The 26,097-nt window shown below is 36.6% G+C and overlaps 1 protein-coding gene across 4 annotated transcripts in view; it reads right to left on the reverse strand.

Annotated features, from left to right (window-relative positions):
• cbfb (core-binding factor subunit beta) overlaps window positions 1–25,405 on the reverse strand; it is a 51,365-nt gene extending 25,960 nt beyond the window's left edge. For 2 of the 4 annotated variants that reach the window (XM_038293927.1, XM_038293926.1), the window contains exons 1-3: window positions 24,945–25,405; window positions 24,465–24,551; window positions 14,920–15,036 (exon numbers count right to left, since the gene is read on the reverse strand). In XM_038293927.1, the coding sequence (XP_038149855.1) occupies window positions 14,920–15,036; window positions 24,465–24,551; window positions 24,945–25,022 (282 nt within the window). In that variant the 5' untranslated portion in view covers window positions 25,023–25,405. The remainder of the gene's footprint in view (window positions 1–14,919; window positions 15,037–24,464; window positions 24,552–24,944) is intronic. The other 2 variants (XM_038293929.1, XM_038293928.1) reach the window with 2 other exon arrangements.
• Window positions 25,406–26,097: the final 692 nt, after the last annotated feature.

A 26,097-nucleotide genomic window follows, 5' to 3' on the forward strand; every position in this document is an offset into this window, starting at 1 on the left:
TTCTTTCTTTCTTTCTTTCTTTCTTTCTTTCAGTTGTGAAAGGATATCCCTGAATGTTCATTAGAGAAGAAAGTTCTCCAGTAAAACACTGTCGGGAAATCTGCCAGAACAATAAAGCACTGAAGTGCATATCAGATTAATCACTCCTGATTCATGTTGTGCTTCCACAGCACCCATGGCGGCCCTTTCACAGCCTGCAACAAAGACATAATAAGTGCTCTGATGCTCTCAACATAACTGTACCGTGGACATCATGATGTCAGAGGGAATTAAACAGAAGCTGAAAGAACAAAGATAAAAGCAGCAGAATAACTGGAGTTTCTTTTTACAGCCAGTATTTCAAACCAAGACAATATCAAAAGCAAAAGAAGAGAATAAGTCAGCTTTACACAGAAAAACATCCAACTTTTATTTCAGTGGGAAAAAAGTTGTAGTTGATTTTACCGACTGTTTTCATCTCACAAAGATAAAATACAAGGTATGCATTCAAAGATAAAACAAGAAATTCCGTGTAAATACTTATTTTAATCAGTTGTATCTCTTAAATACTCACAAATCGTCCTTTAAATGAGGCTTCAACTACCAGCTGCAGCAAAATTTGAAGAACTTTTTTTATTTACACTTTATGCTAAAGAACAAAGGAAACATAATGGGAGGTGGATTTGAAAGGAAACTACTTTCTGGTTTTAACACCAAATGTTGCTGGTAATTTGTTGGTTTCCTAACTTTAATCACAAAGACATAAGGTATTTTACCAAAACTGCATCTTAAACAACCATGTTGTAAAGGTAGGTACACATTTTATAATATTTGGGGAAATTATAATAATGGAACAGTACAAGCCTCCTGGTAGAGTGTATATCAGTATATCCAATGTAGACAACACTGATCAAATTGAATCCCCACTAAACTTTGTTTCTCATTCAGGTTTTAGGACTTAGACACAGTTATGCATTGAAGACTTAGTGTTCTCTAAGTACAGAGAAGCACCCTCAACTCCATATTGCACCTACGGTTGGCTCTGCTGGTTACTGGGAGACAAAATGATACAGTTGGATTAGTTGGACGTTTAAATGCAAATAAACCTGTAAAGATAATATCCCATATTTTTTTCAGTTAAGAAAAAGGATACAAAAGCACAGACAACGAGCCATAGGGTTCATTACATTTTTCAAACATTTTTCAATCATCGAAGTTTGAGTCATAAAACAACAGATGAAGCTTTACAGCGCAAGTGTAACTGGCTCATAATAATCATGAAAAATTCACTGCACTGAATTTCTGAATGAAATTCTTAGTTCTGCCTACAGTATACCTGCGATCTGCTGTCTTATACAAATGTGTGTATAAAACACATTTGCCTGCATCCTTACATCCCAGTGATACGATGTTTTACAGAAGGCGAAGGGGCAGAAATCTGAACAAGTCAAATCACAGGGAAATCTGTCCTAAATAAAGCAGAAAGCTGGATTCTAGTTGCATAATAATTTATTACTAATTTACTTTAATAATTTAAAAGAAACCCCGCCTCATTATAATGATTTTGGAAGGAGTAGCACAGCCCTAAAATGGTGTGCTATACCTTCCCTAATAAAGAATTAAGTAGAAAATACTTTTAAACTTCCAGCATTATACTACGAAGGGTTATGTTGTATTTGATTATGATAAGGTGATCCTTTACATCCAATGTGAGAGGATATCTTATCAGAAAATCTAAAACAAAGAGAAAGGTTTTCCTAAAGGCAAACATGTTTCTACAGTTCATTTCTATTTGGTTTACATATTTGGTGAAAAAAGAACAGTTTCATCCTATAGATCAGCTCTGATTAATCTGACAAAAAATAGAGGCTTGATCTAATCAATTAAAACAATCCATAGCTTAGTTATATCTGATTTAATAACAACCAATACAATGTGTACTAAATGTAACAGGGTATAAGTGTCTCTGCAGCCCCGTACAGTAAGTTCGTTCTTTGCTGAGTTCATCCAGACTTCTTGACCAGTGAGTGTGTTTGGTTAGTTTCACAGGGAAAGTCCGGATGATTCAAAAACGTAACGCATGTATGTGTGTGTTTGCAGCAGGTGGAGATAAAGCACGTTGTCGGCCTTCTGTTCCTGATCCCACAGTGAATACAGCCTAACATCCTCTGCCTTCTTTCTTTCAAAGCAAACACACACACCTGCTGAAGAACAATAACACAGTACTTTCCTTTCTTATGATCACTCTATCATCTTCTTCATTCACACCATGTAATTAGGAAGATTGCAAAACAACATGCGACAAACACCCACGCAGCCGTCATATGACACACGACTCCCAGATCATCCAAGATGCTGACTAAGATGCTGTTGTTGTGTAGAAAGGAAGGAAAAAGGCAAAAACATCTCCAGCTGTCTTTAACCAGACAGAAACATCTTTCTAAACATATTTTATTAAAACTGATGCATTTTTATGTGCAGAATAAAACTTCCAAGGTACTCTATCAAGTTATTTTGATTGTATTGTCTAACAATGGTTAAAGTTCCTTTATGTGAGATGAATGAAATTATTCCGGTTTCCTCTGTGGCTTTAGATGCTGGTATAAAGCTGATGTGTTTGCCTTCCTTTTGCACTAATGGGGCGGGTCATACAACAAGTGAAAGTCACTGCGGCTTTTATAAGCATGGAAATAATATGCAAATCCTAGCACATGGTGGAGGTAGAATTACTATACAAAGAGACCTAAGTGCAAATGGTCCAACCGAAGCTTGTGACAAACCAACAGAGTCAACAAGCCATGACCAGCTTTAACAAATTAGTTCTAAAGAAAGTACCCTAAATTACATCGTAGAGACAGCGATGTTCTATTTATTAATCCAGTGAAAAGGATGATCTCGTGGTGCGTTCAAAAATGTAAGACAGAATTAAGTAATCCATAAAAAATAAGAGTTATATTAAAATGCTGTTAAAATGTTAAAGGAATAGTACACCCAAAACATGATTAGCCTTCATTTTCTACTCACCCCCATGCTGAACAACACTCTGGAGTACTTTTTTGATATCTCAAATGCATCTGGAGATCTGGGAGGCTTCTTGCTGTCTGCTGACATTCAAATAATGGAGGTCTATGGTGTCCGAGTCAGAAAGGTCCATAAAAGTCCACAAAAAACGTGTCAATATTCCTCCATACTGCTCGTCCAATGTATTCCAAGTGTCCTGAGTGGGTAGCGTTCATAATTTACTCGAAACAAAGTCATTTAGAATTTTTTTAGAGCATAAACAGTAGTGTATAGGATTTCCTGAAAGCGCGCGCTGGCGCGTTCATGACGCTACGGAAGCCGGCAGACCAAACCAGATGAAAATGCGCATTCAGCGTCTGCTCTGCCGATAATGCAAGCGTAGAAGAAGAAATGTGCTGTTTACCTGTGCAAAGAAAGAAACAACGAAAGAAAAATGTCTTAGGACTTCAGTGTTGAGGAAGAGCATGAGTTCTTTGCCTAGCTGAATGCGCACTTTCATCTGGCATGGTCTGCCGCGGTTTCCGTAGCGTCATGAACGCGCCGGCGCGCGCTTTCAGGAAATCCTATACACTACTGTTTATGCTCTAAAAACATTCTAAATGACTTCGTTTCGAGTAAATTCTGGATGCTACCCACTAAGGACACTTGGATTACATTGGACGAGCAGTATGGAGGAATATTGACACGTTTTTTGTGGACTTTTATGGACCTTTCTGTCTCGGGCACAATAGACCTCCATTATTTGAATGTCAGCAGACAGCAAGAAGCCTCCCAGATCTCCAGATGCATTTGAGATATCAAAAAAGTACTCCAGGGTGTTGTTCAGCATGGGGGTGAGTAGAAAATGAAGGCTAATCATGTTTTGGGTGTACTATTCCTTTAAGGAAGATCAATCGTATTTTAGTACATTAAAAAGACGGACTATTAATGACTGAGAATATTAACATTGTTCCTCCACTGATTTTTTTCTTTCATTCTTTTTTCAGATGGTGAATGTTGTTTTTCCTTCCTATATAATGTTAATTAACATTCATTAATACTTGTACATCTTTTCTTCCGGCAGCCTGAGCAGGGACTCCAAGACCCCCTCTCCCCAGACACCTCCTCTAGCTCCTTTGAGGGAAACCCAAGGCCTTCCAGGGCCAGCCAGGAGACATAGTCCCTCCACAGTTTCCTTGGTCTCCTCCTGGTGGGACGCGCCTTGAACCCCTCTTACGAGAAGCATCCAGGAAGCATCTGAAACAGATCAGTTAACTTCTTTTGATGTGGAGGAGAAGTGGCTATACTCTAACCCTCTACTGGATGACCGAGCTGCTCACCCTATCTCTAAGGGATTTTATGGCCACACTTTGGGGGGAAGCTCTTTTCAGTGGCTTGCATAAGTGATCATGACCCATATCTCCTGACTATAGGTTAAGATAGGAATGTAGATCATCTTTGCCTTATGGCTCAGCTCTTTCTTCACAACAGATCGGTGCAGCATCCGCATCACGGCAGAAGCTGCATTAATCATCTTTTCTCTCACTTGTGAGCAGGACCCCAAGATACTTTAACTCCTCTACTTCTGGTAGGGATTGACCTCTAACCTGCTTTTGTAATTATCACAAATAATGAGGATTTAACTTTTTTTTTTTCCTAAAAGATAAAGCTTTTTTAGAATGGAGCCACTGTGTAAGGTAAGAAATACCTTTACTATCCCACATTAGGCACAATTCTTTCTGATTACATAGGAAAATCTGTACCCAATTCTACACATAGCAGGTGCAGTCTAAAGTGCTCCACCACAAGGGTAATCAGGACAAAAAACACAGCAGTTTTTAATACATAATAAAATAAAAACAAAATGTAATCATAAATGCACATCAGAAAAGCTCATATCTTTCTAGCTTCTTGAACAATTAAAAAAAAAATGTGATTTCAACTTTGAGCTGTTCTAACAATGAAAAAAGCATCAACAAATGGTAAAAGGCAGGTTTTTACCAGATAGCAATACCTAATTTTCTTAACCTATGCTTCTGCAAGAGTCCTAAAACCCTTTTGGTTTTGTCTGGGTTCAGCAGTAAGCGGATGTTATTCAACCACTGCTTGAAGGTATAGAGGATGATCTTTTATTTCAGGGTGGATCATCTAAAAAAGTGCTCTTCCTAATTGTCAATTATTCAGGTGATATGTTTACATAAGGCTGTCCTACGTGCTCGTCCCATTAGCTGTCTTTTTCTGCACACATGCACTTCCAGGCATATATATGTAGTGAGCTACGGTTTCAGCCAGTCATTTAAGCTCACCTTTCTCAACGCGGTTCTTTGAAAATGGCAGAGGGTCATAAGACAAAAAGTGTCTTCAAAGTGTAAGAGAAGAAAAGAAAGGCCTCAGAAGAGGCAGATATATCCCAGAATGCTTTGCGAGGGGAGGTCTATTCAGAAAGCATTATGTGGTCTGCTGTCACAGAGGCCCGCTGTCACCATAGGCTGTCGCTACCCGACAACGGTGACTAATAACAAAGATGGCGCACGCACCGCGCGGTGGAGGAAGAGTGATCAAAAAGTAGTGATCATCTATCCGAAAGGTCAGTTAACTAAGTCCACTATATAGTCCCTGCTCTATATATTGATTGAGAGATTTTGGGGTTAGGACGTATGTCATGCAGTAAGCTTGTATGAGCTATGAGAACTGCAACTTTTAAACAGAGTGTGCATGAGGAGAAATGGCCTTGTGCATGCTCTTGCACACGGTTAATAGACGCTCCCTCTCTGGAGCGCGCACAGGGTTGTGCATTTGCATTTTTTTTAAGTGGAGAGGGCAGGTCTTTTAAAAAATTCATAAAAATCCTCCTCTATACCTTTAATGCTTATTTAACTTTTAATAAGAGATGGGTGTGTATACACCTCAGAAGGCTTTAAGGAGCAGTATAGATAAATATCACTGACAAAAAGGTGAAAAGAAATATCCTTAAATTGCTAAATTATTGGTGCTAAAAGAGAAATGTAAACTGGATCTAATTATTTTAGTTTAGCAAAGTCAGAAAAATCTGGTTTGCATACTAAAACTGCTTCCACAGGGAGACAGTTTTAGTGTGTCTGCAAACACAGATAGTGTCAGTAAATGTGGATTCCCCAACCAGGTTGCTCACTCTGTTTATCAGGAAATAATCAACTGTGACCAAAGTTGAGGATAGATATAATGTTGGGTATCTCCTGCGGGATTTCTTCCATCGCAGATTAAAGACAGTGGATGTAGGATAGTCATGTAGAAATCATTTCACTATCATCTTAATCTGAGCAACAGGTGTTTACAGAGTTTTGCAAATAGCTGACAAAATAACTTTATCGTAAGCGATTTAGAAGCAAACAAAGATAGCACATTGTGCTAACATCAAACATAAGTAAAATAGTCTGCACATCCAGAATGCAAAAGGGTATGATTAAATGGATCTATATGAAAACAATAATTTAATCAATATTAAAGAGTAAAAACCTTAAGCTGTTAAAATGAAAAACTTAAAAAAGTAGATTGATGGGTCTGGCCACAGCTTGAACAAAAGAAAAACTGTTCTAAAAATGTGGTCCACCTTTTCTAATGCGTTACATGGTGTCAGCAGTTAATGAGTAAAACAGTAAAGAAATTAGTAAATGAATCCATAATGATAGATAAGAACGCAGGTAAAAAGCCATGCATGTACTCAAGTAGAACAGATAAGTGAGGAACTAAATGGACAGTTGGTAAAGTAAATAAAAACTAAATGGGTGCTTAAATTGTGGACAATTCCTTTATCAATGTTTTTATCATCATCAGTTGTTGCTACCTTCACTTTCTAATCAACTACAAGCAGCAGTATATAGTTAATTCCCAGACCATATGCACAGATGTATATGTGAAAAGCTAATTATTTCTTAGTTAATTAATGGAGTATTTGAGATGGGAAAAATGCAAGTAAATAAATAGTAAGTGAATAGCCATTAACTGAGCTATTATAAACATGCAGTAAAACCAAGTGAGTGAATAAGAAAACAAGGCCTTATATTGGCCTATCAAAACAGAATTATCTACCAATCATAGATCTTAGAACAACTTAAACATTTTAAGTTAAATACAGTTTAAATAATGTGTGAAAATTTTAGGTCAAAAGTTTTTCACACATCATCATTTAAAGCAAATACTGCACGAAAATTTAGAAGGCAGCTGAAAACTCAACAATTATCTTTGTCCAGATGTTGGAATCCAACATTCCTGAACAAAGCGCTTCCCTTTAATCAAATCACTGCCATTACTTAACTCCTGATAAATCAATAAAGTAAAAAATGTTGAGGTACTTTTTCTGTCCTTGTGAGGACGAATGAGCAGGAAAACACTCCTCAGGTCCAGGTGAGATGTGTTTAGTTGAGGTAACTGGAACTCATGGGTGGACACACAAGTGCTGGATTTCACACCAAGATGAAATCGGTTTCTGTCTGACTTTCAGCACCTCTGATCACGTGTGCACACATGCACAGAATCTACTCAAACACCAAGACAGCCAGACACACAAAGACGCATGAACAGAGAGCAGCAGATGGGACAGGCCATTGTGGGAGAGGGTGTGGTCATCGATTTAAGGCCTGAAGGAGGGAATCTGATACTCTGAGGGAGGGGGCAGAGTTTGTATATGCATGTGAGTGCATGTATGTGTCCGAGTGTTGAGAAAATATTGTTTGCATACATTGCTGTTAGAATGACTTGGAGGTAAACTCGCTTTAAATGAAATGAGACCTTTTAAAACAAAGTAAATACCCAGTACCACCGACTGTGGATGCAGTGGATGTAAAACCTAGCAGCACTCACATCACACCAACCCACATAGTGGCAAACGTACAGATTTGGGCAGACAGAGAGCAGCAGTCGCAGAGGGAACCAATTAGTGGTCTAGCTTTGATGATGTCACTGACGAGTCACGCAGAGATGGCACGGCTTCCGCTCAGAGGGAAACATGATCCTGCACACGGTCCTCACTCTCCTGCAAACACACATGCTTGATGTTGCTGTGACAGGAGAGACCTTCAGGCCTAAAGCTGATGAATAAATTAGAGGGCTGCAGAGGTGTAACCTGAGACGTGATTTTGGGGGCTTCTGTGAGCGAGGGTGATCACTGCCAACTGCAAGGACACAATAAATCTGACAAATCCAGCTAAACGGGCCATAATTTGATCAGATTTTCTTGATCCGTCTGATAGGATGGAAGGAAAAATCAAATTTTCTACATTTATTAATTTTAATATTATTAGTGGCATAAACTGTTTCTGAACATCTAAGCCAAAGCACACTCTACTAAATCATTTTTTGACACGTTACAACTTTTTCAACCTTTACAGATTTTGTAGCATTACAAACACAATCTTCCAGTGTTTTTGGGAATCCCCTTGAGTCAGTAGTTCATAGAGCCACCTTTGGCCACAGCTGTAAGTCTTTTGGTACAACTTTTCTGCCAGCCCTGCACATGTAGTATAGACGCAAAAACTGTGGTCTTTTCTTTGTAAATATTCTTAAGCTCAGAATGGAAGGGCAGCATATGGGATACATTTCCAAGGTTTTTTTTTTTGGTTTGTCTGTTTTTAAATTAGATTGATAATTAGATTTAGGTCTACCCTTTGATCAGGCCATTCTAACACATTAATATATAATTTTATAAAATGAACCTTGAAAAGGTTTAAGCTCATTCTCCTCCTGGAAGAAGCCCTTTCATCACAGGAGAACAATTGGGTAAAGCACTGTAAGTGATATAAAGTGTTCAAAGTATGGATTTACAGTTTTTTCCTAAGAGACTGCAGAGTTATATCAATTGAGTAAAAAAAAACCTACGACATTACTGAGCTTGCTGATCTCTAAATGGCCCTGCCCCAGGTCGTGATCTGCTCCCATTGCAATATTAATTCAGTTTGATGCAATTTATTTTCACACCAACATTTCACAAGGAATTTCTTCTTGAGGCCATTTAAAAGACAAACAGGTTCAATTTGGTTCTAGAGTTCTAGTATTTCATTCTGATATAATACTTTCACTCAATAGAGAATTCACATCAAATTCACTCTCAGTTCAAAACAGTAAACCAAAATATAGATGATTGCTGTAAGTTGTTTACTTTGCATCAATCTGCTACACTGTAAAAACAATCTAGAAATAAGTAAACAATATCTTAAATTAAGTATATTTACCCTTCATTTGAGTAGGTAAATGAGATAGTTTGCCAATTGAGTGAGTATTTTTACTCTTAAAATAAGATAATTAGAAAATATGCACTTGAAATAAGACAATGCAATTGTGTGTTCTTATTTTAAGTGTAAATTGTCTTGTTTCATTGGCAAAATGTTTCTTTTACCTCCTCAATCCAAGAATAAATGCACTTATTTTAAGAAAAAATGACTTATCTAGATTTCAATATTTTCAAGTGTATAATGTGAGCATGTGGGGCTAGTGGAGAAGAAGCAACCCCTTCTAACAGAAAACATGAAAACTCATTAGGGGTTGAGGAAGCATGAAGCACACCAAGAAAATCACAGAAGTATTTAGCCACAATTACTTTCCATTCGATAAAGATAAACAGAAATTGTTAGAGTCGATAGTAGCAGCAGCTCCTCAGGTGGCATTTTCTGTATTTTTAGAGACATGGTAAAACATAAAAAAAACTTGGTAAAGTCTTAAATTCCAAGGAAAGTAAAAAATAAGGGAAGTGTAAAATCATTAGTAGCAGAAATAGCTTCTATTGAATAAACAGAGCAGTAGGAGAATTGAGAATGGGCAGAAAAATGTCAATATGTCAATCAGTATTTTCAGCTGATAGCACCATTACTGCAAAGATAACATGTATTCCTGTTTAAGAGATCTACTCCCCCAGACCCTGATGGACAAGCAGTAGAAGAATGGACCAACATGTTGCTGCAAAGCTTGACATTTCAACATGTAGTTAAATATGCTGCTTTTAGATGTGTCATTACAATCAACTATCTTGGTAATTGAGAATATCGACTGTAAAATTCTACTGTTTTTTTTTTCACTAGCTAGCTTGGATTTGATGTGATCTTATATGCTAGTTCAGAGCAGCTTAAAACCAAATAGATTGGACTTCTGTGTTATAATCTGATTCCTTCCAACCTACCAAATTGGTATCTAGCTTGATTCATGCATGTCAGTCCATGTGACTTCTGCTCTCTGAGCAGCATCCCCTCTCTGTTCTGTTTTCTGGCAAAATCAAGCAGCCAAGCCATGTCTAAACAAGACCAGTATTACCTGCTCCCTCCAGGAAGCACCTACAGTACAGTTTCTTGACTGTGATGTGCCTGCACATCACAGTCAAGTAAACAAACAACCACTTTTTCCCATCAGCAAAGGGAAAAATGTGAGCTTGATGATTCCTGTTCAAAGCTGAGACAAACTGGCTCTTTTAGCAGCTAATCTGCACAGTGACAGCAATGGCTCTTTTTTAAGAAAGTGTCTAAGTCATGAAAATTATTTTTTTGGCTGAGGTCTCTGACTTTGTGCAGTCTTCCTATAGAACAGCCTGATCACCTGAAGAGATGTGATACCTTGTTGCAGCAGCAGAGAAGGAAAGGTAAGAGTGTTTCCTGTCCTTGTTAATTTATGACAAATTAATACTACTACAAATGTGATATATAAAAAAAAAAAAAAAATATATATATATATATATATATATATATATATATATATATATATATATATATATTTAAAATTAACTTTGAAATACTTAAAAAGCTGATATGGGACCTTAAAGCAGCCATTAGCAGAATATGGATCTTTCTTTTTTGATTTTCAACAAGTTCCTAATGTAGCTAAATTCCCCTTAACTGTTTATCTGTAGTCTCTTGGGGGTTATTGTAGTCATATCCCAGTACTTTCCTTTCTACTTAACTCTTAAATAATGTAACCAAAGTTTCTAATAAGCATCTCCACATGACGTATGACCAAGGATAACTGTAGTGAGAGATGGTTGAGGAGCAATCAGTTTAAAGCTACAGTGTGTAATTTTCAGCGACATCTAACGTCCAGACTGCAGACCGCAGCAACATGAACATCTCCCCCCAGCGCTTCTCCCCCCCAACAGTACGGCGAGCGTTACGGGACAAAATGTCTTCCACGACGTCCGCATCACCTACCTTCTCAAGTGATGAGGTTTGTTTACATAGATAATTTTAATACTGCCATCTATTGTTCAGTACCGTCTCAGTTCATCTCTCTCAACTTGCCGTAGTTACTTTCGAGCGTAATGGGCGATCTCGCAATCGCTAGTTTGTTGGCTCTGCGCTGCCGTAGCGCAAAGATGTCTGCCTCCATGGCTGCGAGACCCGCTCCTATGTAATTAGAAATAACGAATTCTAAGGCAACGCAAATATTAAGGTTAAGAGGCTGAGCTCATAGGTGATGATAAATAACATAGTTATGTATAATATATTACATTTCTGACTGTATATCCCTGTAATTATTACACACTGTAGCTTTAATATGTTCTACTATTTAATCTAAACACCCTGTCAAAAAAAAGCTGTGATTTTATTTTGACAGTTTATCTGAGTTTATCCTTAATCCAAAGCAACAGCAGGCCTAAAAATATATTTTCATAACTAAATAAAAGGAACTTATAAACAAGTAAACATTTAAATTGTACTCTTTATTTCCTGGAATTTACCCCTCTCTCTCTCATTAAATTTAAAGCAGATTTTGTGTCACCTCTCAAAATCAAGCTGCCAGGATTGCGTTCCTTTTCCTTTTCCTTTTCCTTGGCTCTTGCTTTGCTTGAGTAATGAAAAACATTTTTCTAAGTAGCACATTAAAAACCACAGGAATCATAAGAACAATAATCAGTTGGATGGATTTAATTTAATGGGGTGATACTGAGACAAATTAATGATGATGTCCTTATGGCAAATATTAGGCCCTACTTACACATTAAGGTTTTTAAAAACAAACATTGCAACAATTTTTAAAGCTGGCAATCAAAATTAATTCACTTCTTTCTCACTAGGATTTGATTGAAACTTCTGCTTAAAAAACAAAAAGATCACAGGAAGTTAAAACATGAGTGCGACCCATTGTTAGAGTATCAACCGTTACTTAAAGTCCCTGAGAACGTCTAAAGGTAAGAGAACCTCTGCCAGTCTGTTTCTGGTCCCTTAATTCATGTTCTCCGCAGAGGTACGATCTGCTGCCCATAAGCAGGGAGCTCTGAGTGAACCTCCTCCACAGCTGGTTCCCATTAGCTGCAATAACACTGAGATCCAAAATTCATACACACAAACACCCACCCACCCACACACACACACATGCACTTTATATTCAGTTGCCAAGTTTAACCTGGCTGCGTTGCCTGTCTGGTTTGGCACCATCTGTGTTTGGAAATGCAGGCGGGGAGAAGACGGGGCGGATGGAGGGATGATGGGACTGATTGAAGGAGGGAGGGAAGGAGTGGGGGACGTATGGCACGACCACAAACAAATCAGAGAAAAACCCGGAGTAGAAAAAAAGGTAAGACCAGAAACACACCATGGATCTTCAACAAAACTCCCCCAGGTGTAAGCTGTTGGGCATATTCTTTTAAGAATAATTTTACAAACAGAAAAAACAAAAACAAAAGAAGAATCACTTGATGATGTTGTTCATTTAAATATTCTCTAATTCAACACAATAAACCTTGTGGTTCCCTACACATATCTCCCAAACTCCTCTGCACAGAATAGAAACATAACAGTTCTTTCAGGAGGAATGGGTCAATATTCCAGCAAGCTAATGTGCAAAGTTTGTGGAAAGATTTTAAAATATATGACCAAGTTATACAGTTAAAAAAGCACATCTTCCTGACAACTATGAAAACATACTTTAAACATAACATCTCTAAAGATATTCTTTGTATAATAGAAATAATTTAAGCAAAACTAAATGACCTGAAAAAGAAAAAGGTTTAGTCTAACCAAAAGACAGGTCAAAATCAAATGTAAATTTTTAAATTCCAAGAACAGTCAAAATGCTAAGCTTATGCTAAGCTAGATGGAAATATTTCACAATTTTTAATAACACCTCCAGGATACCAAAGCAATATAATCTAATCTCTAATGAATAATATTTTATTTGTATTGGTGTTTTTAAATTGATTAAAATGGCCCTCTATATAACTATACACAATGAGAAGTTGTTAAAGTGCAACATATAAAGTAAGTAACCTTGAGCTAGAGGAGTGAGTATCAGTTAACGAGCTCAAGGTGTGACGTTAATTAAGCAAAGAAGTTGCAAATGCACCCAGGACCTTTGCCTGGATCTGACAGCAGTATCCTGTAAGGAGGTCCGGAGGGATCATGATCAGCGTGTGTGAAACCAGATCCCGATAGAGCAGCGCTGCAGAAAATCTGCACAATTAAAGGCCCTTCTAAACAATCCCACCACCTCCCACCAGTGTTAACTAACTGCAGCTGTTTGCTATCTCGAATCAATCTTCTGCTCGTGTATTATCCTGTAATAGTTCCGAATGTGAACAACAAACATAGAAATGAATGCAACTTTGACAGCTTTTGTTCATAACGGATGTTTCTGTGAGTGAAAGACGCAGAGAAAGAAACTTTAGTCTACTTCAAATAAAGGACTCTTAAACTCCTTTATATTGACGTCTCCTGGCCTCATTAAAACTTTATGCATCTGTGAGCCGTGTTAATGTAACAAAAACAAACCGCCTTCACACAGACGCATTCTTTCTGCTTTTTGTCTGACACCAGTAAACACCCGAAATGCCCAGCACACATAAATACCAAAACACATGCACACAGGCACACACATACTAATATTAAATAATTAACAGCATGAGATTAGTCAGTCAGCCCCGGGCCATGGAGGTCCATCGATTCCTCAGAATGCATTTTTAATGAGCCGCCAGTTGGCATTCGTTTCAGCTGGCCACTGTCCATGGACATGTTCATACACACCCACACACTGGGGGAGACAATTACCATCCAAATAAACACAACATCAATGATCTACTGAACAGTGGGCGTCACCCCATCACACCTTCAGGTCGCTAAGGTTTGATCTTGCATAAGCTTGCGAGTGCAGCTATGTGGCTTTTATTCAGTTTGTGGTGGGTGATCTCTACTAGGTAGAGATTCTATTTGTGCGACGGACCTCATGTGGTTCTAAAATGAGATGGAAGCTGCAGAAACCCAACTTTAAAGGCTAAATTGTTTGAAACATGATGCATAAAAGAATTTAAGCCGTGTTATTCAACCTGATACACAAAATAGTTCATGATCTTATATTTGACATAAAATTATATAAAAGAAGCGTCTAGACACAGAGGTCAGAGTATATAGATGTAAAGGGTGACTTTGAAGTCTTTCAAATGCACCAACCCCCTCTGCAAGCCAAAAATAATAAAATGGGCAGAAAAATAGATAAAGAAATATTTAACAATCAAGTTCAAGGGCTGGACTGAAAAGGAAAGAACTTACCGGTACAAAGAAAGAACCTTTGAGAAGTTGTAAAACTCAAAGAAAATCTGGTGCCTAATGAAAACTTTACTATAGAAGTTAGGGGTTGGTTTAAAACCTCCAGAAAGCAATGTAAATGTTCAGACATTGTAATGTCTGAACATTTACATTGTAAAAGGAACAATTTGTTCTATTTTCATTTCTTGAAATGATCCCGAAAACAGGAACTGAAAGAAAAGTTGCAGACAAAATACTTTTTTTGTCTTGGCAACTCCGGAGTGTCAACTGTGACATCAAATCGAGAGTAGGAGATGATCCAAAGAGCAGAGACGGTTTGCAGACCCAGTGTTTGCAAAATTTTTTAGAAATCCTTTGTAGAACTGTTTTTTTTTTTACAGTGAAAAGCTTAAAGGGACAGAATGTCTAAGAAAGCAGAAACAGATGATTGATCTTTCATTCATCCTACCTTTCCTGTCTCTCTCTCGAAGTCGACGTATTCTCTTGATGGAACCTGTCTCTGGTCTCCATGGAGGTTGGCTGGGAAAAACTGCAGGGAGAGGTTGGTACCAGTTGCTACGAAGGCCTGTGGACAGAGAGAGGACAACGTAAAGATAGATGCAAAGGTCTTAAATCGAGGCACATTCTATTGGATTTTAAGAACTGGGGTGTGATTGGGCCCATCAGGTAACACGGATTACCCGGTCCCTTTAACACAACAGATGGATCAAACTAAAGTGGGCCTACATTAAATTGAATTTGGACTTGAGCTGCAGGCAGTTTTACAGCACTGATATCTCTAGGAACAAATTAAGTTTACAATAATGCATTTGCATATGGGCTGGTCAGTGGTGCAGTGGGTAGCACTGCTGCCTTGCAGCATCATTGTATTCAGCCTTGCAGCAAGAAGGTTCTGGGTTCGATTGCCGGCCCGGGTTTTTTTTGCATGGGTCTTTCCGGGTACTCCAGCTTCCACAGTCCAAAAACATGAGTTAGGTTAGTTGGCTTCTCTAAATTCTCCTTATTTATATATATTAAACTCTAATTAGGTGTGAGTTTGTGTGAATGGATGTGTGTCCTGTTTGTCTTTGTGTTGCCCTGCACGGGACTGCAACCTGTCCAGGGTGTACCCCGCCTCTCCCCCATAGTCAGCTGGAGACAGGCACCAGCACCCCTATAGCTGATGGAAAATGGATGGATGGATGTTCTGCATCTGTGGTTACCCTACCTGGACTAACTTAGAAAAATGAGTCCCTTTATATTTTGGACTCTGTTTTCAGTCTTTTTTCTTTTACAGTTCTTTATTTATAAGTTTCCATCATATTTCTATGATGGTTACATTTAATACAAAATGCCCTAAAAGTAGTGGATGGAAGTCCTGAAAATTTCTACTCAACCTGCTAAAGTTGTTGCCTTCAATTGCATCACTAACCATGAATCTCAGCATTTGTAAGGATTAGGAAATAGTTGCATCCTGATACCATTTTCATTTTGTTAAAATGCAACATGAACATCTACACAATATTTATATAAGAAACAATAATCAAGGCTGATAGAAGGGATTGCTATACCCAAACAAAACCAGTGCAGTATCAGGTCTACCTGTATTAATACCGGACAATTACAAATTTGTGGGTAGTTGTTATGCAGCACCCAGTGGTACAGCACAGGGCAAATGATTCCTGACTCTAGAAAAATAATTTTAAAAAGGCCTTAACTTTTTTTTCATGCCTGCATTAAATACATATGTGCTCTCATTTATTTAGAGCTTTCATCGAGTTTTACAGGAAAAAAAGTGTTTAACACTGTAATGCGTAGAGCACCAAGAAACTAACTCTACGATTCTCCAGAGTAATTTTCTGCGGAGAGCACAAGCCTGCAAAAACAGAACTCTGATGCGGGTGGTCCGACTGAAAGCTAAATACAATGATTTCATAACAAAAACAAAAAAAGATTATTTTTGTATTTTAATTTTAAACATTGTATCTGTACAGTGGCTTATTAAAACACCAGTCGTCCTGATTTTATGGGACTGACAAACACACAGTGAAGCTTATTGTGACAAGAAACAAAAAGGATACCTGGTTCTCTAAATAATAAAGGGTATCTGCAAAGAAGAGTTAATTATTTTAACAAACATCTTCAGTGTAAAGCCACAGGTCCCCTGTCTCCTTTAGCTTTGCTAGAATACATCATTGGATCAATGCCCACGTTTTTTCCCCCACAGATTCTCAAATAAATAAATAAAAGAATTTAGCTGGGCTATTCCAGCACATGAAGATGTTCTAACTTTTTAAAAATCCTCTGGTTGTATGTTTAAAATGTCCAGTCTTAAAGCTTCTCAAATTTTTTGTTATGTGATTTCCTGTATTAATCTTCATCTATCTTCCCATTATTTCTAAACAGCTTTTGCTGCCCTGATAAAGAGAAGCTTTCCCAGACCATAATGCTACCACCACATTTTTTTATTGTGGAGATGGTATGTTCAGGGTAATGAAAGGTTATCTTCCTCATAGAGAAGTATTTTGAATCTCTGCCAAAAATGTAGCTTTCATTCTTAACGAAGCACAGTGCTTCTTATACAGGTTTGTTGTGACTCTTACATGGCTTTTGGTAAACTGCAAAGAAACCAGAGGACAATGTTTACTAATTAAGTGAATTCTAAAGGCAGTTGGCAGCAGTGCTTTTTATTAGAGGGGATCAAACTTCACAATAAAAGACTACTCAGTGTTGGTCTGTCACATAAAATACCAGTGAAATACACTAAAATAGGTAGTTGCAAGAGGATGATACGTGCAAGTGGAGAATAAAGAAAAGCCCAATTAATCTGCAGCACTTAGCCTCACTGAGTGCATCAATGCTCTCTAACTACTCTACTCTTACAACAAAAACACAAAATAAACTTCTAGGTTGCAGCAGCTTTCACCATTTCTTTGATTTCTATAAAAAGTGGCCTCTTGTCATGACGTGATGCATTTCTCTCTGGATGCATACTGATGCACAGAAACATAAACCAAATGAGAAAAAAGCAACAGAATGCATTTCTGTCCTGTAGCCATAAAGAAACATATTACTGTGAAGCAGCAAATGGAATTAGAGATTTAAGTTGTTCTCAATCTCGCTGCGTGCTTTTGTCTTTGTGTAATATATGTTGCTGAGACAGATCAATACTAAGGGAATTAGTGATGGGACTGAAGTAGAAGCATATGAATTATCCATCCTGTCAAATGTGTCTCTCGTGGAGGACTGAGAGGTTGAGAAAGAAAAAGTGAATAAAACACAGCAAGAACAGAACAGTTCTGAAGAGATGAGAAGAAATTAAAGGGTTGAAACTCAAAGAACACCCGAGTCATCATTTCTGCTGGATTTGAAGTATTGGATTACAACCATCTGATTCCAATTTGCTGCCTACTACTGCTGGCAAGAAGCGGACAGAGTGGAGAACAAGGAGAGAGATGGAGGGAAAAAGGACGGGTATAAGAATACAGAGATGAAATGAAGAAAGAGCAAAGGGTTGGAAAATAAATCAAGTGGGATGTAAGGAAGGGTGGACAGAAATAGAAACAAATTCGAAATGAAAAGGAAAAAATATAAAGAAGAACAAAAGGAATGGTATGAAATACAAGAGGAGAAAGAGTGAGTGAATCCAGAAACATGAAAATCAATAATAGTTTAGAAAAGGACTCATCTCTAATGAGCTGAGCCGAAGATAATTTACTTTGAGTTATTCTTCAATTTATCAAATCAATCCTGAACAGATAGAGCAGTTGCATGAGTCCCCCTGTGTGTGTGGGTGTGTGTTGGTGTGTGTGTGCATGTGTGTTATGAATCAAAGAATCCTATATGGAAATTTGTAATTGCTTTCAGGGAAAAAGAGCTCAACAATTACAAATAAAAAAATAAAAAATGCTGCCACATTCTGTGTGAAACTGCTTAAAGTCTTAACCAATAACACGTTTCTTTTCAAATATCCACTATATCTAAAAACTCTTAGTGTTTATATTTTAACTGTTTTCTTTTTGGAGATGATTATATTTTGGGTGGGGATTTCTAAAATATTTTTGGTAAGGACATTAAAGTGTTTTAAATTCTTTCCACCCAGGATGCTGTTTTTAATGATCTAAATTATAAATGATTTAAATTATAGTCATACTTGATGCATCCAAAACAAAATGGCAGCCCATAATAATTAAACATCATGGTATCGCATGGTGGTAATGATAAAGAGAGACCTGCGTGTATCTGGTAAAAACACATTTTTTGTATACTTGTTAAATGATCTAAAATTTTATAACCTCTAGTAAAAATTCTTATAATAATATTGTATAATATACAAAAAAAAAATCCTGAAAGGATATGGAAAAAGAATCAATGAATGGATATGCTATTTTTAAATTAGCTGATTTACACTAATGACGACTGGTGCTGCACGACCCGGCTGCTTTTTAAACTTATCTTGATCAATCTTTCTAAGAAGATGAAAATCAATAAGTCAAACCAATTTATGACTAAACACTGGCACACTACAGACAAACTGATAAAAATCCTATTACAATTTAAATCATGTGGAGTAACGCACAAAAGATTCCGATTTCTGGCAGAGTAAATCTGATACAGATATGATCCAACAACGAAATGAGAAAGGTGTCAAATATGTGTCTTGAAAAACAATATTTTATTTATATTTACATGAATATATATTATATTTGATGTAAAGATATAATTTTCTTGTTTATCTGAGTATTTCAATGTTTCTATGAAGAATAGTGAATTATATTAGTTTTGATGTTTTTTTTTTACCTCTTTTTTTATTTAAATGCTTTAATAACTCTATGTTAAACAGGGGTGTAAATAAAGTAGCTAAACAACCTACAAGTTCTGTAGAGCTCTGCTAATAGTACATTGCAAAATAAATATAACAAATGCAAAATAAATAAATAATAAAGTAAAGATATAATGACCTAACAATAATCACAATAATGACTACCGTACATATCTGCAAATTACTGTCATTAGTACACTGATCAAACATAACGTGGAAACATTGCTCAAAATGACTGAACTGCTGCAAACAGTGTTGTCCAAGATTACATTTTAATTTGAAAAAAGCTAGAAGGTTACTTCCTGCCTCCACAAAGCAACATTTATTGGACAGATTAATTTAGCTGTGAAATGTAAATTATTAAATGGATTTTTACAAATAGTAGATCAATTTCTGCACTAAGTAGAGTCTTACATCTGAATTCATATGCTTAGTTTTTTTTTTTAGTTTTTTTTTTTTTAGATGGTTCTCTGTAAGATTTATCAGCTAAAAAAATGTTAAAATTATTCCTGGAAGAAAAGATACTCAGGCGATTTCTGTCAGAAAATGTATGTATTCATAGTTCTTAATTTATTTAATGTTGGTTTTGCCTTATTAACCTAATACATCTTATTTAAAGGACACATTTTAAAGTCTTCATTGAGAGCTTCTCATCTCATCTAAACCGTGGAAACACCTGGCAAATAATACGAAATAACAATAAAAGACTCTAAGTTGTAATTCAACAGCATCAAGTCAGTTAACAAGTAAAGCTATAAATACAAGATATATTTAGCAGAAGTGCCAACATTTTTCTTACAAAAAAAGTAATAAGTAAATAATAACAAGTAATAATAAGACGTAAATAAACAATTTTTTCATTATTTTTTGATAATTTCATTATTTTTATCAATGAGGAGGAAATTGGTTGATCAATAAACCCAAGAGTTCAAATCTACAAAAACAGGTCACTTCTTCACCAAATCTAATAATAATAAAAAAAAAAAAATTAGTTAATTTGAATAAAACTGCATGAAATAATAATATTCAGCCGTGGCTTTAACTTTCCATCAAACATATTTGTGAAGTTGATCAAAATTGGTTTAAAATCATTAAATAATAATCAATAATAATAATAAATAATAATCTACATTTGTTCACTTAATGTGATATTTCAAAAATTTTCTTGGGTTTTATCACATGCAAAGGTTCACATCGAACATAATCATGTTGAAAATTGACCACCCTTCCGTTTACTTCATAGATAAATCTGCAGCATGATGTCACAGCTGAAGATTATAAATATGGACGAGCGGACATATCATGTCCCAATAAGACACGGGACATGATGCTCCTCTTTCTTACAGACAGGCTCCTGTTTTATTTAACTACATGAGTGTCTTAGTAGGTTGATGTTTTGTTATTAAAGTTTTTATCTATCACAAACATGTTACACACAAAAAAAGGAAAATGTAGTCAACAGAAGTATATTAAAAGCAGAAACATGTTCATAAAAGACCAATTTTAGGTTCACTAACTTTATTTAGACAGAATAGAAGAAACATTCAGAAAAAAATCTTCTTTTTAAAGGTTTTGGCTCATGATAACATCTGTGACTGACAGACTGTCTCTGTAAATCAGCTGATCAGCAGTGCACAGCAAAAGCTGAAGCAAAGGGTTCCCTGCCTTTCCTCAGTGCTGTGTTCACCCTGGCATTTGACAAAAAGGATGTGAATCGATGGGAACATTAAGACAGAAACTTTTCGAGGTTTAGAAACTGTGAGGTAGTAAAACTTCAGTACACCTTGATACAGATGACTCATCCACGGCTAATGTTTATACTTGTTGAAGGATTGATTTGACATGTTAGAAACCAATCACAGAACTTCAACATCAGTGACCTAATCTTAGAACCTTCTTATCACAAATTCTTTGAACCCGATTTATGCATTAAAATTAAAATTTGACTAGGGAAAGCTCTCATCTCAGTAGCAGAACAACTATAACTAACCTGCCGAATTATAAAAAAAAAAAAAAAAGATTCAATTTCACTATTTTAAAAGTCAAAAATATTTTACTTAAATCAAATGATGTTTTTATAGAATTAGGGTTACTAATAAATTACCACTGTGACCTTAAGGGTGAGCAGCTTCACGAGGCTTTTTCCTGTAATTCTTCTTAATGCCTGAGCAAATTCTTAGTCATCTGGGTCATAAACACTGTGAAATCTTTAGACAAAGGCAGAGCATCAGTGTCTTCACATTTACATCTGAAGCTGGAGAGCAGTGTGTTTTCTAAATGGCAGGACGTCAATTTGGACCAGATTTGACTTTGCTACCACAAAATATTTCCTTGCAGCGACAGCACTCTCACTCTGGCTGCTTGCTCTAAAGTAAAAAAGAAAAATAACATTCTTTGGCAGCATAGGCCAACAAAACACCTACTACAGGACATAGAAAAAAACACAGCAAGATACGGGTTAGATCCAAGGTAAAGCAATCATTTAAAAAGCTGCACTTTCAAGACCGCAAGAAATGTTCTGCCATACCAATCTAAATGTGCTAAGCCGTATTACTGAAATAGCGGAGAAAGGCCTGGAGAGACCGACATTTTCTCTATAGAGTAAAACAACGCTAGCTCTAACATGGAAGAATGCAGCGACTTTTGCAGAAAGGCATACGGTCTGAAAAAGTTTTCAATGAAAATGTAAAAGGTTTTAGTCCTGTTTTAAAATACAAGTCCCAGTTGAATATTAAATCTACCTGAGTAAATAGTCCAGCTAATTAACCAGCTAATAATGTCTTGCTTCACTTCTTCTTATCCGTAAGAAGAGAACAGCAAAAAAGCAATTCTGTGTAATATACACATTAATAGGTTAACTCTAGAACTTTGCTCAAATAGCTTCTCTCCAAATCAAATTAAACAATAAATAAACATTATTATGATTGATTAAAGAGACATTTTAAGCAACAATGTGAGCAATTGTTATTACCATATAACATAAACACCATGGTAAGTTAATTTAAGGGTTACACTCCATGGAAATGTAGCTCATGCCCAGTGAGGACAGAAACAGCATTAATTTTCTCATATTTCCTCATATATGAGGTTTGTTTGTGATATGAGACTGAAGCATCACATTCATAAAAATGAAATGACCTGCCTAGGATCAACGGGTTCATGCACCGTTTCATGTGTTCAGGTGGGGCCCTGAGCCTATGCTAATGATGATGAAGATTATGAACAGAGCTGGAGGGTGTGAAGGGAAGAAATTAGAGCTCATGGGTCTCCATACTTCTCCCTGCCGCAGGGACAGAATGGGGCATCAACCAGTGAGCTCCTTTCATGAGTCCAAGCTTGGCTGCTCATCAGAGTTGCTCTGGTATCAACCAGACTTTGAGCTGGAAGGTTTTGCCAGAACTTTAAGACATAGTAGGAAGCCTTTTATCAATTATAATATTAAAAGGAATTTATGGTGGTTTCAAATATGAACTGTCTTGTTAAGGTGCTAGTTCAATTAATTCTTAGGCATCGTTTATGTTTCCCAGAATAGGGATGGGTAGTATGATTCATAAATCTTTGGATCTAATGGAAGCTAAAAAATGTCATTTGTAATTAGATCATTCCTGCCTTAGATCAGACGTTACACACATTTGTATCTGCTTTGACCTGTTAGGCAACAACAGTGAACTCAATCTGTCTTCTTATCCCTCAGGAATCCGTTGCTAGTAAATAGCACAACTTAGCCGCTGTATATTATAATACATTTATAAAATGTGCCTTACTTAAAAAAATATTCCATTGTCTCCATTACAAAACCTTTTTTTTATTTTGATATGAGCCAAAAAAAAAATAAAAAATCCAGATAATTTCTTGAGTTTAGCTCATTTGATAAGATATCCAATTCAATTGACAAAACATTTTGCTCAAAAGTTGCAATGAAATTGATACAAGTAAAATGCATATAAATTAATGTTAACCGGTTGTTTTATCAATGTTTATGTTTGCGCATCTTAATGAAATGAGAGATCTATTTTTCAAAGGCATATCTTCTGGACCCACTTAAAAATTCAGATCAGGTTTGATCAAAAGGTTTCCACATGTGCCTGAAGATAAACATCAGACATCAGAGGATTACAGGAAAGACAGACCGGTTAGGATGAAACTATAAAGTAAAATAATAACTAAGTAATTATGCTGTTTGGGGAAACAAGGCTTAATTACAAAAATTGTACAGGATGCATTCCTATGTTTATATATGTATATTTATATATATATATATATATATATATATATATATATATATATATATATATATATATATATATATATATATATATATATATATATATATATATATGTTATTCCAGACTACTAAAATTTCTCCCAAATCTTTACTCAAAATTTTGTCATTTCAAGAACTTGTTTGTAGAAAATAATCCCGAAATCCAATAAAAGTCATGTTTTCAGACCTCAAATGAAAAAAACCTAAACAACTTTTATCTATTAAACTTCAGAATAGGAAAAGATATCTTGGAAAAAGTTTATAATATAGCAGAATAACCTTAATGTTATGACATTGATAATGTAATGACTCCTCAGCATTCTTTCCATCCACCTTTCACAATGTTTTCTGGCTCTTATCACGATGCTGCATGCTTGATCAAGTCAGTAATAACTTCCAAATTGGAGGCCGTAAATCAATTAGGAAGATATATTAGCTCCCCCTTAAAATAAGGAGTTGGTTCATTACAGATACTCTCAGCTATTTATCCATATATTTTAACATATTTAGAGCACCCTAATATACAGTATATATGAGATGATTATGATGCATTCAAATAAAGCTCCTTTTAAAATTAAAAGTGCATTGTTCATTCATCAGACCTAAGATTCTTCCCCAAAAATGCTGTTTCTATTACCTGGAACAAGAAAATTATCATAGTTAACAGAAATAAAGTCTCTAATTAACTATATAATGTATTTATTTAGTAAAGTTTGATACCAAAATCAATTTATTAGTAATATTATAATTTATTGCACATGATGACTATACTATTCCATACATGCGGCTCCCGTAAGTATGCCTAGCAGCGCCTCTGTAACCTCCAAATACAAAGGCGCACTTCGGGGGACCTTCCTCTTTATAGGTTTTCATACATGGCGCTCCAATCAGCACCTTTAAAATGAACCAAATCTAGTTTTGGACTCACAACTTCTGAGCGTCCGTCTCTGCAGGCGTTCTGGAAGCGGGCTTGCCTCTCCTCATGAGGTCGGTCCCTGAAGCCAGTGTATTTAATCTGCAGAAGAAACAACATATAAATAAAAATAACAATAAAAAACGCCTAGTTTTAATTAGATATATACCATTTTCCGCTCGAATCCCTCTCAAATCCAAAATAAACTTCAGTTTAATGTGAAAATGTTCTTTTTTCAGTATTCTCAGGATGTAAAATTGTGTCAATGGAAATGGAAACAATAAAACTGAATTTGAAGATGAGAAATTATTAAAAAGAGTGACACATCTGTATTGTAAAAATCTGAAACTTTGGGATGGTCTGAGGGAGTCAAAAACTGCTCCCGACTTTAATCCGCATGAGTAAAGATCAAATAAATGATTATTGGTTAAAGAGGACTGATGCGCGCGGGTTTGACTGTCTTTCTCTTCTCTTTATTTCCGCCGTCTCACTCACCTCACACTCTCTGCTCAACTTGCGGAAAAACTCCTCATTCTCAAACTTGCTCCTCTGGTCCGGGACTACCCTCGGCATCTTCTGCAATCCTGTGCGGCCACTCAAGCCTCTTTCCTCCAGATCCCGCACACTCTAAACTTCCACAGTGCGTTTTTGCCGACCGTCCCCGCACTCAGCCTCTCTCTTTCTCTCACTTCTCTTCCGTGTCTGTTTTTTTTTTCCTACCCTGTGTGAAGCAATGTGCTCCCTGCTGCTGGCCTCAGTGACTAGGACTGATGATCCGCCTCAGTTTGGTGCGGCTCCTGTGCGCTCCGGGTAGCCTCTGGCTCCAAATGGCTCCTAGAAAGTGACCCGCTGCGGTACATAAAGCTCACTTTGGCCTTGAAGCTCCCCCTCCACCTCCTCCTCCCTCCTTTTCTCTGTCTCTCGACGAGCGCTTGATCTTGAGCCACAAACGAGCGCTCTCAGGTCTACCTGCAACTTTCAAGTGATTCTCCCCAGGTTTGGATTGGTGCGTAAAAGTGGATTTTACGCACAAATAAAAAGCCCATAAAAAATACTTTTTATGCTTAAATTAAGACTTAGAGTAAACATCAATACGTTTTTTTTTTAGATTCTTTGAAAAGACAGATATATAACTAAAAACTTATTTGACATCTGACATTATTTATTTTTTTCTAAATGCATTTGATAATAAAAATGTATGAATAAATGAACTGCATTAGTTTGCACATCCTGATGGCAACAAGAGAAAGAGTAATTCTTCTTTGTTATCAACTTCAGCCACAGACTTCCTCTCCAGTTTCCTTCGTGACACCTTCTCCGCAGCTGTCAGTGTTAGAAATTACGACACTTTTGCCGGAGCATGAAGGCGTCAACAGTCTACTTCCTGGCTCCGCCGAGTCGCTCTTGTGACTGTACACCCAAAATACCGCCCCCACCTCTACCCCCACCCCTCCTCATTCACAATACTATTACAACTACCCGCTACTGCATCTGCGCATGCGCAACTCTGACCAGACTGCAAGAATTTTATTGGAACCTTATGTGTGAAGGGAAAAAGGCAGACAATATAAAAATCCCATAATAGAATACTTCTGCCAGATTTAAGAAAATAAAGAACTGTGTATTTTATTTTATTTTTTCCATTAAC

This window comes from Cyprinodon tularosa, unplaced genomic scaffold (genome assembly GCF_016077235.1).
Source record: "Cyprinodon tularosa strain WSP-4 unplaced genomic scaffold, ASM1607723v1 ctg332, whole genome shotgun sequence".
NCBI classification, from domain to species: Eukaryota; Metazoa; Chordata; class Actinopteri; order Cyprinodontiformes; family Cyprinodontidae; genus Cyprinodon; species Cyprinodon tularosa.